At 38.3% G+C, this 18165-nt stretch overlaps 2 protein-coding genes across 3 annotated transcripts; one reads left to right on the forward strand and one right to left on the reverse strand.

The window, feature by feature from the left end:
• Nucleotides 1-284: 284 nt before the first annotated feature.
• On the reverse strand, nucleotides 285-17868 carry LOC135166961 (uncharacterized). Its single transcript, XM_064129744.1, has 8 exons — nucleotides 16472-17868; nucleotides 8310-9775; nucleotides 7536-8086; nucleotides 6179-6294; nucleotides 5747-5884; nucleotides 5397-5598; nucleotides 4174-4398; nucleotides 285-900 (listed from the first exon to the last, which is right to left on the reverse strand). The coding sequence occupies exons 1-8, from the start codon at nucleotides 16580-16582 to the stop codon at nucleotides 812-814; spliced, it is 2898 nt and encodes a 965-aa protein (XP_063985814.1). The 5' UTR covers nucleotides 16583-17868; the 3' UTR covers nucleotides 285-811.
• LOC135166982 (odorant receptor 49b-like) lies at nucleotides 907-3787 on the forward strand. 2 transcript variants are annotated; one of them, XM_064129778.1, is made up of 6 exons: nucleotides 907-1823; nucleotides 2062-2570; nucleotides 2758-2872; nucleotides 3099-3203; nucleotides 3267-3422; nucleotides 3537-3787. In XM_064129778.1, the coding sequence occupies exons 1-6, from the start codon at nucleotides 1593-1595 to the stop codon at nucleotides 3594-3596; spliced, it is 1176 nt and encodes a 391-aa protein (XP_063985848.1). In that variant the 5' UTR covers nucleotides 907-1592; the 3' UTR covers nucleotides 3597-3787. The 2 variants fall into 2 exon arrangements, with proteins under 2 accessions (XP_063985848.1, XP_063985849.1); XM_064129779.1 differs by having other exon boundaries at nucleotides 2773-2872; nucleotides 3537-3785.
• Nucleotides 17869-18165: the final 297 nt, after the last annotated feature.

Here is an 18165-nt window from a genome sequence, read left to right on the forward strand (position 1 = left end):
AGAACAATTAAAAGAAAAGACGTTTCCAAAATGGAGAATCCATCCTCGAAGAGTCCAATTAGCGTAATTATCTCAGTAGTAAATGGATTTGGGGAAAAATGTCAAAAGACATTTTATTTAGAGAACTAAATTTTCCACAAAAAAACCTATTGACATTTCGGTCTGGAACAACTTCTGGACAATCTAAAGCTCGTGTAAAGTCCTTGACCTACCGAAATATTTCTGAAAAAGTTGTTGATCTTTTCTGATGAGTTTTCTTAAAGGAGGAGATCAAAATAAATGTCTTAAAAATTCTGTACACTTTATTTAGCATTAATACATACTCTTCGACAGATAACTTAAACAGGTAGAACTATCAAAGACACATCACCATCACTATACAACAGAAGATTTATCATTTTCATGGTTTAGAAAAAATAGGGATGAAGAGGGTTAATACTTTCCTTCGTGCATTATCATTTTTTAATTCTTTTCAAGTGATTACTCATAAATTAGTCCTTGCATAGTCGTCGACTAGGCGAAAGCCTAGGTGCTAAATTTATCCACGTGCTCCAGTTGAAAAGATCATGAATTTCTCATGAGAAAGTCCATTCGGAGGTGGAACTTCTATTTTTTTCTGTTTTCAATGTTTTTATAATTGTGATTCCTTTTGGAGGCACGTGGTGCTTTATGGACGTTCTCCAACCCTTCTACATTCGACCTTATGGCATTCATCGTCAAACATTTTCACATTTTTTGTGGCGAATTTTTTTTTAATGTCAGGTTTCCGATTCTACGATTTTTCGGGTGTTTTTCAAAGGAATTTCAATGATCAGAGCATTGAGTCGATTGCGTGGATCACACCGTTGGTTGCTGGAATATTGTGAGTTAAAATCTGAGCTTCATTTACTTTGATACGACCTGGAACAGAAAATTGATTTTTCTTATTTTTTTTATGAAATATTATATTCTGCAGAAAAATATGGATCTATCTCATTTATATTTATTTAATTTATTTCATGAACAGAACAGTTTCAGTGATATTGGGACCACAGGCACCTCTTGTCTATACACTCAATAATGAGTAATGATAATGAATTTTTATTGAATTTCTGGTACAAAATAATGAGCAAGACATTAATAAAATAATTTCCACAACAAATTTGCTGTTAAAAATCCCTAGAATTCTTAACAAAAATTTGATAGATGTTCAACCACTTCTTTATCATCACTAATTATCCTTCCGCATCATCTGACGTGACTCACCGTTCGCGAAGAATAAATTAATCGCGATGGGAACCGAAACAATCGGTACAATTTGCCAGCGTAATGGCGTCCCTAGATAAACGTATCAATAATGACTTAATGGCATCAATTTCCCGTAATGCAATGGAAAGTATTTTTTTTCCCATCGAGAATGTGTTATTACCCGGACAATCGGTCTTTGAACAGCAGAAATGACAGCAATCACTCATCGATCGGTTAATTACCTGTTGGTAATATTGATGATATCCCCTCGGAAGGAAAAATTATTCTCTCATTTGAGTGTCAGAACCTCCGACGAATCTATCATTTGTGCTTTGATGGTGAAAGAGTGTTTAATTTTATGACAAATGGGTGGGAAAAATAATCTGAAATTTCACTGGAATTTAACGAGCTATTGTTTGAGAATTCTCGCACTTTGGCCGTTGCTGAGAGCTGAGAGTTTCATGAGCAAAATTTTTGATTATGGACATTTGATTGCTGTGGGGATGATGGCACTCCAGCAAGGCCTCAGCATGCTGATGACGTGCTACATCAAGTGTGAGAATTTTGTCGCTGCTGCTGAAAGCATAGGGCCTATGGTTCGTAAGTCCTCGATGTTGATGATGTTCAAGAGATCGTTGGAGCGGATTATCTTGAAGGTCGTTGGGTTGACGAGAAAATGTCATTAGAGATTTCTGTCGAGAATTGAATTCTCTACAAAAAGTTCTGATGCCATTTTCCCGTAGATCTCTTCCTTATCGAGATAATCCTAGGATAAGGCCCGGTCATCAATCTGATCACTTTCTTGATTTCCTCGTCCATCTTCTGAACTTCCAGATGGCATTGTTCATAGCCCTCGGTAAAATCTGCATCTACAGGTACAACAAATCACCCCTGAGGAAGCTCTCGATAAGCCTCGAGGAATGTCTGAACAATCCAAACAGCGAGGAGTACAACTACCTCGGGGCGTACATGAAGTATGGAAACATCGCATCTACATCTGTCTTCGGATCAATATTGGTTTTGATGGTTGGCTACTTCAGTCTGCCGCTGATGCGATCCACTCACGAGCTTCCCTTTCTCGCTTATTACCCCTGGAATTGCCAGAATTCCACCCTGGGATATGCCATTTCTTATCTTCATCAAGTGATTTTGACGTCTGTTCTGGCGTGCGCCTGCTCCACTGAATTCACTTTCGTCTGGTACGTTAGCCATTGCTGTGCCAGGCTGAAGGTCGTTCAGGATAAATTGCGGACCTTATCGGTGAGGAATTTCGGTAGGAAGTTCGGGCACGAGTTGCAAAGGGTCATTTCCGGAATTGTAGAAATTCATGCCAACGTTCTTGAGTAAATGATTCCTTTATTTTCTTTCGCTTGCCATTTTCTCGAGAATAAAATGTTCTAGGAAAAAATGTCATAAGAACACTAATGTGGAAAATTTAAAGAGCTGTGAAACAGATATTGGGATATTTTCTCCTAGAACCAGCGGTTGTCGAGATAATCAACAATTTTTAAATTCCAAATTATTCTTCAGTTTGAACAATTGCAGTGATGTCATTCTCATCAACACGTCCTTCACTTATATCGTCTTGCTGTTGTTCCTGGCAGCTGTTATTGCTATTTGCTGCGCTGGGTTGACAATAACGAGCGTAAGTATTGTCACCTGATGTATATTGTCGAATTTAGTAGAAATTCGAATCCCAGGAGTAGGAATTCGACAACTCGTCAAATTCCTGTGAAATTTCATATTATTTTTCCCACCCAGTTGTCATTCGAGTTTCTACTAAATTCCATAATAAATAATGAAAAATCTATTTTCTTTAAAACTCCATTAGCTGGAGTTTTAGAAATTATTTTCATTATTTTTCGTCACAGAAAACCACGGAGTCGACGATTATTCTTCTCTTCATGGTCCTCGCTATTTATTACGCCCAGCAGTTACTCTTCTATTATCTTCCGGGGGATCTACTTGCACAGGAAGTAAATTTATCAAAGCCGAAGATATTGCACATGTCTCAATGAATTTTTCAATCCTATTGGTAGACATTGGCAGTGGGGGAGGCAGCTTATGCCAGTAGCTGGGAAATCCTAGATGCCAAACATCAGAAAACAATAGGACTCATTCTAGTCAGGAGTAAATTACCCCCTCGGCTGTTGGTCGGAAATTTAAATCCGCTCTTGATGGAAAATTATATGTCGGTGAGTTATCGAGGAATTCGAAAATCAAATTCAATTTTAAATGAAACTAATTATTTAAATCCTTATTAAGGATTATATTCCATTTCTTTTTTATATTTCCTCTCTTATTTTTAGTTTCTCGCAACAACTGCGTCATACTTCACCTCAATCAGAGCAGTGACTGATAAAGATTAGAAAACAACAATGAAGGCTAGACTTTCGTGTTTTCAAATATTCCATAACGATAGCAAATGACAAAAGTAGTGGATAATTATTAGAGGCTGGTGAGAACAGTCGGCATAAATTATAATGAATAATAATAATATTTATTTAAATAGGAAACGTTTGTGGGATGATTCAATTTCAATTATCTTCTATTCAATCTAAGATCGTAATTATTTCGAAAACTAGAGAGTGCAGGAAAAAATGTGACAAAAACTTTTTTTTAGAGAATTTCATTCTCCAAAAAAATGTTTCATAACATTTCCCCCTACTATCAACGATTCTCACGATAATCGGCCGACTAGTCAATATAGAAAAACGAAACTCAGAGAAAACGATAAATCAACGTTAGATGACCGGTGAGAGGAGTTCCAATAACATGATTATTTTACTGGGTCAAGAGGGTTATCATGACAATCACCAAAGTCATCCCGAAACGATAACTTTCGACGAAATTCTCAGCCTACGGCTGTTCCTCTCTCTTTCGCGTTAATTTTCGAAAGTTCGAGATATAAATTCACTCATATGTCGTGAAAAATCGATTACTGACCTCCATTTTTCTGGATTCTCAGTGTGAACTGGGGTCTGAGTGTGTCCTTCTGATGGTAAAACCTCATGCCAGCCGTGTACATCGTTGTTGGTATAATATGCCGTGAAATTATGTTTTTTGCAATTTCTGGACCATCGCCCTCGGTCCACACCGGCCGCCCGGAATTCGATGTCGCCGCGGCGAACGCCGAATCCGTTGGGGCAAAAACTGTGAATGTCTTGGTACCTGAAGAAGAAACGTAAATTTATTTTGTCATAACAACTCCCAATCATTCATTCATTGCCCATTGCAAAATTTCAATACAAAATTTGCGTGAAAAGGTGGGGAAATATTTTTGACCACTCAACCAACAAATTCTATTTTTTACGAAGAATTAGATCTACAAGAAAAAGTCTCGGCGCTTTCCTCCAAAATAAACATTTCAAAAAATCTTGTCTTTAATTAAAAAAAAGAATAAATGGTTCTCGCATCCTTTCTCACGATTTAATCTCCCCCCTTCGCTTTATATAACATGAATCCACAGTAGGAAGGCACATATAATATCCCGGAAAGCCCACCTGAATGAAATTTCGCCCTCGCGTCACGTTAATTCACGAGATTAAAAGGAAATTTGCGGGAATTTATTCCTCAAATGTCGGCCAAACACTCCAGATTCATTTGCTAATCCAAAAAGAAATACAATTGTAATCCATTTTAGTGGATCTTTGAAATGTTCCAACTGTTCCACTTTCACTCTGATGCTCATCAGTCGTTAAAATACGTTTTATAACACAATTTAGTCTTTTTTTTTCTCCATTATTATTAGATTGCCACAGATTCTGCAATTAGGATTTGTTGCTCCACTTGTTAACAAAACTCTGTAATTTATTTTGATGGCAACATTAGCATTCCTTCAAGTAATGCGAGCAGAAGAAAAGTTCTGACATTTATCGACATTTCTGTGCGTTGAATCATTAATTATAAATTTTCTTCACGTTCGACTCAAAGACTTTCCCTTATTTTTTCCAATATTCCCATAACGATTAATCCCATCATAAAATACCTCAGAACCTTTTTTGTAGAAAAATAAATTCTCTAAAAAAAGTTTCTCATCATATTTTCTCCTAACATCGCTCATTACCGTAATAATTACCTACACAACTATGTACTCACTCTGAAGTGATTTAAAGTTGCACAGATTTGAATTTTGCAGTTAAATTTGTTTAAACAAATGCATTAATTACCAGCAAGGGTATCCTCGAGACCGGATGCATGTAGTATCCTCAGGAAAGTACCGAATCTCTGTTCGCGATCGGCAGCAAGGGTCTGCGTTAAATCACCGACAGGAAGTGGAAACATAACACGGTCTACTGCATGGGCAATTCCCTGGGGTATCTCAATATCACGTTTGTTGGGCGCTACTCTTGCTCCGTTTATCGTTGTCACCTGCGTCAATTGATACAGAAAAACGTTCACTAATTAGCTGAAAATTGATTCGCTAAATGAGCTTGTCTAATGAGCGAATTTTTTTACGTTTAAAAAATACTACGCCCATTACCTTTACCAGTTTTTAAAATTATTTTCGTTGTTTTACCTTAACGTCATTCCACTCTTGATCATGCATATCATAAACATTCACTCTCAGTTGAGTTCCGGCGAGTGAAACTCCTGTCATTTCGTCTTGCAATGAGTCGATCCTGAAGGCACCTGGGATTACGTGATGCAATAATAACTGAAAATGATTATTTTTTGGTAATTAAAAGGAAAATTCATTAGGGTTTTTTTCTAAAAAGAAGAACGAAACAAATGATTTGTCACAATCTTATCTTAGTTTTGTTAATACAATAATTTTTTTATGATTATTTGCGAATTATTGCGGGTCGATACGGTATTACGGAAATATAATGAAGAAATTGTGCACGTTATTGGTGATTAAGTAAAAAATATGTATTTGTGGTGTAAATATTGGTGAAAGTGATATTTATACCGCTCGGTACAAAAAACATAAACATGATTCTTTACTCACACCACTTAGCAATCTCGGATTTTCCTTGAATTTCTGTTCGGCCTTCTCAGGGCCTCCCAGCTGCACTAGGAGTGTCCTGAAGGCCTTGTCGGTGGGCACAAATATCGTGTAGGGACCTGAAAAAAAAATCTCGCATTTTTTTCCAGCGAAAAACATCGGGAAGTGATACTATCCTTTGGGGAAAAAATTGAGAAATTCTTTGATCGCATTTCAAGAGTTTTTACGCTCTACAAATTCGCTTAATTATCATTTCATGCCTCTCAAATCATCAATGAAAATTGCCTCTCCATCGCCATCGCCAGGAACAGCTGCGGAAGAAGTTCTTCCACCAACTGTTCATAAACTACCAGATGAAATGTCCCTGTTCTTCAGAAGAAAAAAATTGTTTCCGTATTGTGAATCTCTCGTGATTGAACGAAATGATAACGATTAGTAACAAATATCGGGAAATCAGCGGAGCCAATAAAAATTTAGTGCCCTGTTATTATCCCTCCAATCAAGTGGAACGAAGGCAGCAAATCGCTGGTGAAAAATCGGGGGGAAAATAAATTCGTGATTAGAGCGTAACCATATGACTCCTGGATGATCCACCGCGAGAGTAAGTAATACGTCTTCATGTGGTGGCTCTCAATAAGGAAGACACTTGGAATACTTCTCATTAACTCACATCGCAACGCGTTCAATCGGGTTCTCACGCGCTCTCTCACATTTTTTTCCTCTTCATTGCGAAATTTCGTTCAATTTCTCATCCGCACATCGTTTTTTGTTCCTCTGGAGATGGGAAAATACGAAGGGAATGTGAAGTGTTTTATTACGAGCGGCTATTGACCGTAAAAAAATTGATTGATGCTTATTTTGTAATTAGAAAAAGAGGAAATCAATTGGCCAGCCCCCAGAGGTTCAAATAAAAAATCAGAGATGAAAATAGTCGATAAAATGACGACGTGCGAGTTTCTAGAAAGAAAAAAGATGTTGAGATGAAGGGCTGGAGAATTGGGTCTAGGGAACCTGTCGACGAGAAATTTTTTTATTCATAAAAATGGAAATATCTTGGAAATTTTATGTGAATGGGTATTCATATTTCACATGTGTAGTTCCGTTGTTTTTATGTTTCGAAAGTAGTCATTAAAATATGAGAAAGTATTCGTTCTTCGATTTTCGTTATTTCTTTAATCGACGATTAGAATGGAAATAATAATTAATCGAAGTTAATCAACAAATCAAACGAAGCGAGAAGTGGAAGAGCCACAAATGTTTGTTCTGAATCTAAATTTTAATAATTATTGATCCATTCCTCAGATCTTTCATTTAAAAATCATATCACATCTGCTATTTTGACACAAAAATAAAGACTCACCAGTTTCATTGAGTACGGTATCTAGTCCTGACTGTCTGAGATACTTGGCCATGGCGAAGAGTCCCTCCCTCCTCAGAAAATTGGCAATGGTCTCCAGCGGTTGAGACTCCCCCCCAGTACTCGTTTCAAAGGACGATCCTGGACTTCCCCCGAAATCATTGAATATCAGATTTTCACTGGCCCCAGCGTTGTTGAGAGTAGAAGCCTCAGTACTGGAAATGGCCCTCGGTATCGGTGTAGCCGTTGAAGTGAAGTGAACGTACGACGAGGATTGAGGTGCATACGAGGTCGTGAATACCGGCGGATGTGTCGTACTTATGATTTCACTAACCGGTGCCATTGTTGGGATGAAATGACTTCTCAGTGGTTGAATTGTCGTGGAGATTGATCTGTATGCGGTGGATGGGGCTCTCGCTGTTGTTGGATTGAACGTCGAGATTGAGTTGTAGATATTGGCTGATTGAGTCGATGCTGACGTCACGTAATTGTCCAGCTGAGACACTGATTTTGGGGTTACCGTCACTTGGGGAGAATAATCAATCGATGGTTCCCTGAAATACGTCGAAATTGACTCATTATTCGGTGGAGGAGAGATCTCAGAGGAAAAAATTGAAAGATGAGGGAAAGGATGTTCTACATTATCCACTATGTGGTCTAGTCAATCAAATCTAATATATTCTTCAACTATAAATTAAAAATGGACCACTGGATGCTGTAAAAAATTCTGACGCTTACGATCTCGACATGTTACATGTACTCAAGCTCTAAACTCACCCATCCCTAACTTTTGCAGCACTAGGTACTCCTGTGTACTTGATAGTGGTCGGCCTGATGGTGGTCACCTTCTCCTCGACTCTGCTCACCCCCCTCGTGGTGGTCTTGGATTCCCTGGGGCTCTTGGAGCTCGGTGGCAGCTTGATTTCCCCTTTCTTAATCTTCTCGACGATGCTCTCAACATCGACCCCTCCGTCTTCCTTGGAATTGCCTTTCACCCCTTGAACCTTGAAGGAACCATCAGACTGCTCCTCCAGAACCACAAACGTCACCTTCTTCCCGGCTCCCTGGATCGTCGACCTGGCCACGTCCTCAAGTTTCCCATCATCCTTGTGCCTCAAGACTTCGAAATCGGCGCCGGGAGGTAGCACTCCCTTGGTCAGTTCCTCCAGGACTGCTTTGGCAGGCTTCACCGTCGTCGTGGAACCAGAGTTCAGATCCAGTGCCTGTGTCACCGTCTGGAACTGACTTGAGCCCTCATTCGGAATGATGGAAGACAGACCATTGGGCGCCTGGATAATCTGCAATTTACGTCCATTGGGCAACACCAGGTCCCTCGTCGTCACGTTCTTTCCCTCATCATCGCCATTATCTGCCAGAGCCAGCTTTAGCTGACGAAGTAGCTGTTCCTTCTCAGAAGTTTTCGGTTTGCTTGGCCTCGTTGGTGGCTTCTCAGTTTGATAAATGATCTTGATTTGGGGCTTGTTCTTGCCTGTGCCGATCAGCTGAGGGTTCTGCGCCTGAATGAGCTGCAGAAGATCCTTGGGAATGTCCTGAGGCTCCTCTGTCTTCACATCTTGGTGAGCTTTTGCAGTTGTGAGTGGTGTGAGGGACGTTGTGAATGGCTTCGCTGTGGTCGAGAATTTCTTTTGATGAGTTGCAATGGCTTTCAGAAACAGCTCAGACTCCGCTGGTGTAATTCGTCGTGCTGTTGGGGACGATAACAATACCGTGGAGGGAGTCGTTGGTGTCGGGGTAGTGGTACTTGTAGTTGTTGATGTCAGAGCCCTCAGCTGCTGGAGTCGGAGCAACTCCTGCTGTCTTCTGAGCTCATTTTGCTCGAGAATGAGCTGCTCTCGTTGCTTCCGAAGGAGATCAAGTTCTCGCTGTTTCTCGTAGTAGCTTTGGAGGCTGATGGAAGAGGCATCGTTGTAGTAGGCACTCGGCAGGTCTGTTGCACCTGCCAGGTTGGGGTAGAGGGAGGAGGAAAACTGGGGAATCGAGTACTGGGCCGTCTGCGGGAACGGTCGCTCTGTTGATTGCTTCGTTCGATCGACTTTATATTTCGCGAGAGAGGGGTACAGCGATGCGTCGGACTTGGACGTCAGCTGGGACTGCGGAAAGGTCACGTGGGAGCTCCCCGGGTAGTTGTAGCGCAATTGATGTTGCTGGACGTCGGTGAGGATCTGCTGCTGTTGGGTGGTGGACAGCCGGACGCGGGGGTCTGGAGTGTGACGAGTTGGAAACTGGAAACAGATAATTTTTACGGGCTCATTAGGAGGCTTAGGAGATCTTCTAGGGAAAAATGTCATCAGAACTTTTTTGTGGGGAATTCTTAGATCTTCGAAAAATGTCTTATGTAGTTTTTTGGTAGAAGCAGTTATTGGAGAGATAGGAAACGATTAACTCACGGAATTCATCCAATTTGGCGAGAAAAGTGGAGGAGATGCATTCATCCGTATTGAATGCATCATCCAGAAAGGAATAAAGTAATAACAGCTTTCTCGGGCTTTCATTCGCCCGGAAATTACTCGAAATCTTTCGCAATGAAAGGTATAATAATGCATACCAGAAAATTCCTCCATTCTACTGTTCAAGAGTGAAATCTACAACTGATGGGAGGAATAATGCTTTAAGATGACCCTTAGGTCATCAAGTGAAATTAGTATATGGAACGACGATTTCGACGATTTCTTCGCGCACAAAAATGTCGGTTTTTTGTATTTTGAATGAAACAAAAAAAACGTTTAGCCGTCCACGCAATTCAGCAATTATTAATAGATTTTTTTGTTTTGACGTAAGCCTAGCAATTACTAATGAATAATGTTTTTCGTTGTGAAACTCGTAACATTTTTTCTTGTGGGATAATGAATAGAAAGAACGCTATTCAACTTCTGATGAGTCAATTTTTTCTTCATCATTTTGAGCTTGTGAATGGCCCCAATTAATCTCCTTTATTCACATATTTCAATGCATTTTGGGCCGATTCGTTCAGACGCAATTAACTAAATTGCAGAACGAAATAATGTGATTTTCTTGAAATGGAAAATTAAATTTATTTCCTTATAAGAGCCTCAAGGGCATGAGAAATCGACCTCTCACGTAAATCAATCAAATTAAACTGAATATGTATAGAAATTCAATTGTAATTTTTTGTTCCATTGAATTTCTTATTTTTGTATATCCATTTATGTCGTACAATGTGAATTGTGGGAGGATTGAATAGCCGTGCAATGCACTCGAGGATGTGTAGAAAGTGGCGATGTGTACTTGGAAAATTTAATCTACAATGTCGACTGATGAATTCAGCGAGGGTACGGAATAAAATATGAGTTGGGAAATAGCTAGGGATTCAGCAGGTGTATGAGAAAATGTCAAAGAACTTTTTTAATGGACAATTTCTCGGGATCCACTTCCACTCGTTTACGAAATAGTTTTTGGATGGAAAAATATTTTTCGATTATTTTTCTCAGGGCATCAGCGTCATCCTCACATCTGGCGACTTTCGACGCCACTTTCACCAGTTAACACATGCTTCGAGAATCATCACATCTATTTGAGACTATTATTATTGATAAATCTATTATTTTTCGTGATACCGTGATGGCGTGCTGAGCGTGCAAAACGTGTGACAAATTTTACTTTTCGCACGAGTGATAATTTTTTAATGAAATTGTTGATCTTCTTCATCGGGTTTGTTATCATCTTCAACAGGCTTGACCTCGTCAAGTGTATTATGACTTTCTAAAGAAAAAATGATTAATCATTTAGCGGCTTAACACATCCTCCGATGAAAGTAACTCGTCGCATTCCAGATTAGAATGTTTCATCGAGAATTATCAGTCTCATCTCATTTCCCCGCGTGTCCTGGCATTCGTACAACCGCATAACCGGTCATCCCGGGACCAATACGGAATTACGAAGAGAGGGGCATCCCCGAGCGGTCATCCTTTCACTGGAACCATAATCAAAAAAAAAAAGAAAAGGAAAAGTTATTTTATTGCGCCTGAGGCGCGCAAAATATTTATCCCGCCGCAAACTCAATCCGAATATCGTCATAAATAAATTTCTTTTACATAATTCACTGACCGGAAGTATTTTCATCGGTTATGAGGGGATTTTTCACTTGGCGGGAAACAATTTTTTTTTCAATTTTTTAAATCCATGAATTTGTCGTTTTAACGGGAGTTATGGAGCCGTCAGTGGGATTTTTTGCTCTTCGTTGATTAATTTCCGTGGAATCGGTTCAATGTGCGAGTGAACGGATTAGAAAACATTCGGTCATATCTAGTTTTTATGATTTATGATGGACGCAATGAGCATTGCATGGCGTATCGACAGGTGGTGTTTCCCTCCGGTTTTGGATAATGCGAGATATCGCGAGATCTGGGTCGTCTATCGAAAAATGTCATAAGATCTTTCTTCTAGAGAATTTCATTTCTCGAAACAAGTTATAGACAACATTGTCCTCTAAAGTCGATAGTTACCGAGATAATTCCGAGTGAAACGCGAAAGACCACAGGTGTAAAGAAAAAAACGTCGAGTTAAATTAAGTGCTTTTATGGACTTAGTAATGTTGCATATACTTATACTATATATTACTTCATTAGGCCGCGAAGAAATGAGCTAAACGGTGGGACTTTCTGTCGCGCCTGAATTTTTTTAAAAGGATTAAATTTTCTGTATAACTTTGCTGCTCCATCGTTAAATAGATTTTTATAATTATTCCCCGGTAATTAAAGACGGAAGAATAAATAAAAACGGCGGAGTTTCTCGGTGTAATTTTTTTCGTAAATTTTTCTTGTAAAATTATATCGAGGATAATAATGGTTCCCTTCCTAGACTGAGAAAAAAAATATCGAACATCGAAAATTTAAAGAAATTCATTCACGGTCACGTAGCAAATGCCCATCTTCTAGAGTAATATGATTATCGTAATTGAAACGTAATTAATTGGCAGTGATTAGACCGGAGAAATAGAATTTTCAAAAAATAACGACAAATAAAAATAAAAAATTAAACCTCATAATAATTGCTCCTCAGGCTAATTGTTGTAACAAAAACCTTCGTCCCTCGTTTCGCCCCCCTGAGTGTCTAATTTTCACCTAAAATTTCCCTCCGTGTAAGTGGATATTTCGCAAAATATTTTTTTTCTTCAACAATTTCCTGTGACGTCACAAGATGTGGAACGCTATATAAATTTTCCGTCGGACATGTCTCTCTGCAATTTCGCTGGTCCACCGTTGAATAGATTTTTATAATTATTCCTCGGCAATTAAACACGGAAGACTAAACAAAAACAGCCGAGTTTCTCGGTACAAAATCACCACCGTCACACGGTTTTTCCGTTTTCTATAAACACAGGAATAAAAAAAAATACCTCGATGGAAGGAGCGTAGAACTAGAACGTGGATGGAAAGAAAAAAAAAAATGTAAAACACGTCGAGAAGAATTCTCTCACACAATAGATTAGTCCCAGATTGTGCGAGAGTGAAAGGCAATTCGCATATACTCTCAATGTTTTAATCGTTATGTCAACCATTCAATTGAATTTTATTTTTAATAAGCGTGGGAATCCTCACTTCCCCTTATAAAAATTCAATTTTTTCAACTTTCCTTTTTCTTCCCCCTCTCGCTCTCGAGGAGTTTGAGTGATTTTACATTTTTCATTCGTCTGCTTTTGCTCATGAAAAAATTTTGTCGATAGATCGAAGGTGAAGGCTGTTCCCCCTGCCCTCAAGAACTTTCTTCGTCTTCCAGACTTCGATCTCTCGATTATTCCCATGGGCCCAGAAATATCGAATCGTAAAAAGCAACTGTACTAGTTAATCGTGCAGTAAATTCTATGTGTTGCGAGCTGAGATCATCGGTTGAAAGTGAAAACTCCTTTTTTCAGTTTCTCACTCTTCTTGATTTTTTATTGTGAGTCTCGTGTGACCTCACTCGATGAGATTTCTCTCGTCTCGAGCGAGTGTAGAGACTACTCGCACTTCCGGTCTTCCTTGTCGCGTGGTTTTTCACTTGGAGTTGGTGATTACACGAGACTAGTTGGCTTTATGTTTGTGTGGAGAATAATTATTTATCTGAAACAAACTCTTGACATTTTTACGCGAGAAATGTTTCCTTATCGAGTCCAATTCGATTGGAAATTCTTTCTTCCTGGTTTCAAATGTTAAAAAAAAATGAAAAAATAAAAGCAAAGATTGTGAAGAAGAATTTGGAATATTTGAGTCGAGAATTGCACGAATTTATTTTGGACTCGATAATTGTGGAATTTTATTTTTAATAATTTGAACGTGAAGTGAATTTTCGCGGTTTTACAGCAAATAAATTTTTTTATCAAGTGAATGAACTCAATTAATATATGTGCGAAGAAGAAAGTTATTCATAAATCTAATAAGTGTCATCAATTACGTTGTCCACAGGTGCACAAGTTGTTTTCACTTCAAGGTTTAACTCTCTAGTGCTCGTAATCACCTTATCCCCGTTAATTTGAAGAAATGCAAAGGGTTTTCAAGTTCATCCTCATGTGGAGGTGATAATTACATTTATTGAGATAATGGGCCTTTCTCGGGGCGAGAGGTCACCATTTCTGCGAATTCAGGAAATTTTTGTTTCTCGGAAATGGACTGCTCCAGCTGACTTCATTGGCAATAATTTTTCAACTGGAAATTGAATTTTCTAGTGCCTCGAGCTGTTAACCACCCGAACCGTGAAATTCAAATATTTTTTACGAGCACTTGACAAATATTTTAGTTTCCATTTCTCTATCTTTACTCACAACAAAGGAGAAAACTTTCTTCATGACTGCAAACTTTCCTGTCATTGAGACATGAATAATTATGAGTTATTTATTCATTATTCATAAATTATTCTTCATAATTTACGAAAGACAACTTTTTTTCTCCGGGCAATTGAAGAGAAAAAAAATGCAATTTTATTATTTTATTTGTCTTTGCAAAAGACATGAACTCGACATTTTTCCCGTACTTGCACAATTTTCACAATTTCCCAACGTTTAATTCCCCCTGGATTTCCTCGCGACCTAGAACACGAATGTCCAAAGGTCTCTAAATACCAAAAAAACGTAAAAATATCGCCGCATTTTTTTTATTCGCACGAAACCTTAAGGTTTACTCAGCGTAAATAGCAACTGTGAAATTGGTCTCGACCTTTCGCCTTTAATTTCGTAATTGACATCCGAAAAAGCGGAAATCTCGTGTCTCTGTAGGTACAGGGATATTATCTACCTCAAGATCTTCTCCATCGCTCATTCGACCTCACTATTCTCACTTTTTTTCAACGAATTTGCACCCGTTTTTTCTTCTCCCCTTTCTCTTTTATCTGGGATCCGAATCCTTTCGCTTGAAATATTTTACAAACGCAGATCCCGGCGGAAATATCATTTTACTGGACTAGTTTTGGAAGTGGGACCACCAGTGAAAAATAATTCATTCATTTTAATTGGATACTTAATTTTTTAAACACTCGATTAATGACCGTTAGCCATTAATTAGGCGAAAATTGGAAAACTCGTTTCTTGGGTCAACTAATTTTGAGTTAAGGGTCTACTTTACAGCACATTATAGCAACGACAATTTACCAATTTGGTTAACTGAATTGTTAGAAGTATTTCACCTTCACCCATTTGTAAATTTACAGGTAAAAAAATTAATAACTATTTAAACGAATCGTTTCCAACACCAGAAGGAAATAATTTCACGTAATAAGTTAATGAGTTTGCATGCCAGTTGAGGTATTTGGGAACGGCCGTAATGAGCACTAATTTTCGACAATTACTTGGGTATATGGAGCAGACATTGCCCCTCTGGTTTTAGTACTCCGAATTATCTGTATTAGATTATTTTTAAGTAACGTAATTCAGAGGGGTGAGTTGTAATATCATGTTAATTGTCTGTTGAAGACGTTCGCGAAGTCAGCAGACAATTATTATTTTCCAACCGGGTGAATTATCATTTTTCATTACTCGTTTTACAATTTTAATAATTTTCAAGTAATTTTGAGGATCAGGGGAAAGGCAGATCGAGTTGAAAGTTCCAATTTCCGGTACTCGTGGAATTTTTTTGAGATGATTCTGAAAAATGTCAAGAGTCGTTTTTGAGGAGAAGTTCGTTAAATGATGAAAAATATTTTTTTTAAACATTTTCTCCTATCGCTGAGAGCTGAGAAACAGATGACGTGTTAAGGGGACTGAGCACGTCTGATTGAAGTTGAGATGAACTACTGGGAGTCTTCAGTAGAGAAATAAATACAAAAAAAAAGTTGAAAAATTCGGAATAAATAAATTATCGTAGCTAAATATATACGTGAGGATGACAGGCCCTGACAGATAATGTAAATAAATGTTTGAGTTAAATAGCAGTAAAAAATAGGAGGTGATCAACCGATCGAGCAATTATTTCTGTCTTTCACTGAATGCAGTGAGTTTGGAGGATTTTGTTTCTATTGTTTTTTTTTTATTTAAAATGCACATGGGATATAATGATTTCAACCACGGGACACCGGGCATCGCGGCCTGCACAGGAAAGTGGAACCGAGACCATACATTCACCCACTGACAGACTGACTTCTGACCCACTACATCATTTGTACCAATTTTTTCAAACAAATTTTCCGTGACTAATCGAAATGCGATTGAGGGTAACTGCACACTCGAGATGATTTTACAAGCACGAAAGATGTGATTAAAATATAAATAAAAAATCAGGCAGGTCCTCGATCATTTCGACTCTAATGAATCATTAAAAAATTGTATCCTTCGATGAAAATTATTTTTTAAGCTAAAAACTTGAAAAAAAAATGGGAATAAAAAAATGTAACGACAAACTTCAGCATCGACTCCACATCTCCGAATTTTTTCAGGTTGTCAAATTAATTTAGGGTTGTTAAAAAAAATTAGGGAAAATTGGCAAGAAGCTCACCCCTGAGAAGTTGCTCAAATCACTTGCAGGGAGTAGCTCCGGTTCAGCACCTGCATGTGCAAGGCCAATCGCAGTCAATCCCCACAACATAAACACCATTGCACGACCCATTTTGCCCCCCACTGTTCACAAAAACTCACGATATTCACGGTAGATTTTTTTTAATGAAAAAAAAAAATGAAAATGATAAATGGAAGACGCAAAAAAATAGTCAAATGTTGTGGCCCTTTTGATCCTTTTGTCTCTTGTTATTACTCCCCTTGGAGTTGTCGTGCGCTTGGAAATAGAATGGAGACTGCGTTGAATCGTAAAAGGCGCGAGAGTTTTGCTGAGATGGGGAAGCACCAGGTGGGAGATCACCGGACGATTTAAAGCGTCCGAGTTCGGTGAACGTTCGAAGGTTCACCACCACATTTTTTTTTTCTTTATTTCTTTAATTTTGTGAGTAACATTCAATTGATTCTAAGACGTTGCGCACTTCAATCTCGATTTTCGCGTAAAAAAAACATAATTCAATTAATTTTTTTCCGTTAAAGAGAACAATTTTTTTGGGTCATTTTGTTCAGTAAAACTATGGCGATTTTTTGAAAAGCTTTCATTGACATATTCCGTTTACATCGTGTGCTCAATTTCTCAAATTCTTAGTTTGCACTTCCAAAACTTCCAATCGGAAGGAAAAATTGCAAAATTATAAGAAACCACGACAGTAAAATTGCTCTACATCCCCCGTCAGTTTGAAATATAATTGGAAAGTGCCAATTTTCTTTGCACTCGATGCAGCGGTGGCCACTCATCACATCTCCCGCACATACAATATTCTATTCCGTTGATTGCTTTTGCAACATCCAAGGCGCCCACAAAATTGTCGTGGACGTGTAATTACGCTCCATCTCATTGCCTTGAAGGAAATCATGGCACCTGTACCTCGACAAATTTTCTCCTCCCAGGGATGAAAAAAATGACACCTCAGGGGAGGGGGGGCGGGAACCGCGTTTTGTGTACTTGAACAAAAAAAAATTTTCCTCATTTTTAATAAAGACCTCGGGCGCATTTTCCCGAGATCTGTTGACACGAGGAGCGCGAGACAGAACGAAAGAGAGAGGGAAAAAAATAATAATGAATGGTCTTATAATCCCACATTACGAGGGAAAAAAACACTTCGAACACCTCTGGAGGCCCGAGTCCATGTGAAACGAAAGGGAGCGGAAGTCAAATGCGTAAGATTTTCACTGTGATTGTTATGAGACTTATTTCAATATTGAGTTGGCACTAGTTAATGAAAATTCACTTGAAGTCAATTAAAGGTGCAGGAAGAGCCACTAATTTAATTGATTTTCGTCAGAATTTTTAAACAAAAATTCTGTTGAATTTTCCATTAACTTTCGTGCGCTTCTAGTGGACAGTTCAACAGCATATGTTCTGTTAACATAATCAAAAGAATTGAAATTTTCTAAATTTCAATTTTTCAAAATGAACTTACGTAATTATATCTATTGTAAATACCATTTAATTTGTGTCGAAAAATTGGAAGAGAATAAATTATACGAAAAAGTTGAATCCCAATGATTTCTCCAACTAAATATTTCATATAAAAAGTTTCAATAGACAATTGAAATTAATTTAAATTTTTGATTCTGAATGTAGTAGTTAGATTTATCTATTCCTACCTTACCACCAATGACGTATTCACCTGC

Source organism: Diachasmimorpha longicaudata, chromosome 10 (assembly GCF_034640455.1).
Source record: "Diachasmimorpha longicaudata isolate KC_UGA_2023 chromosome 10, iyDiaLong2, whole genome shotgun sequence".
In the NCBI taxonomy this organism is placed as follows: Eukaryota; Metazoa; Arthropoda; class Insecta; order Hymenoptera; family Braconidae; genus Diachasmimorpha; species Diachasmimorpha longicaudata.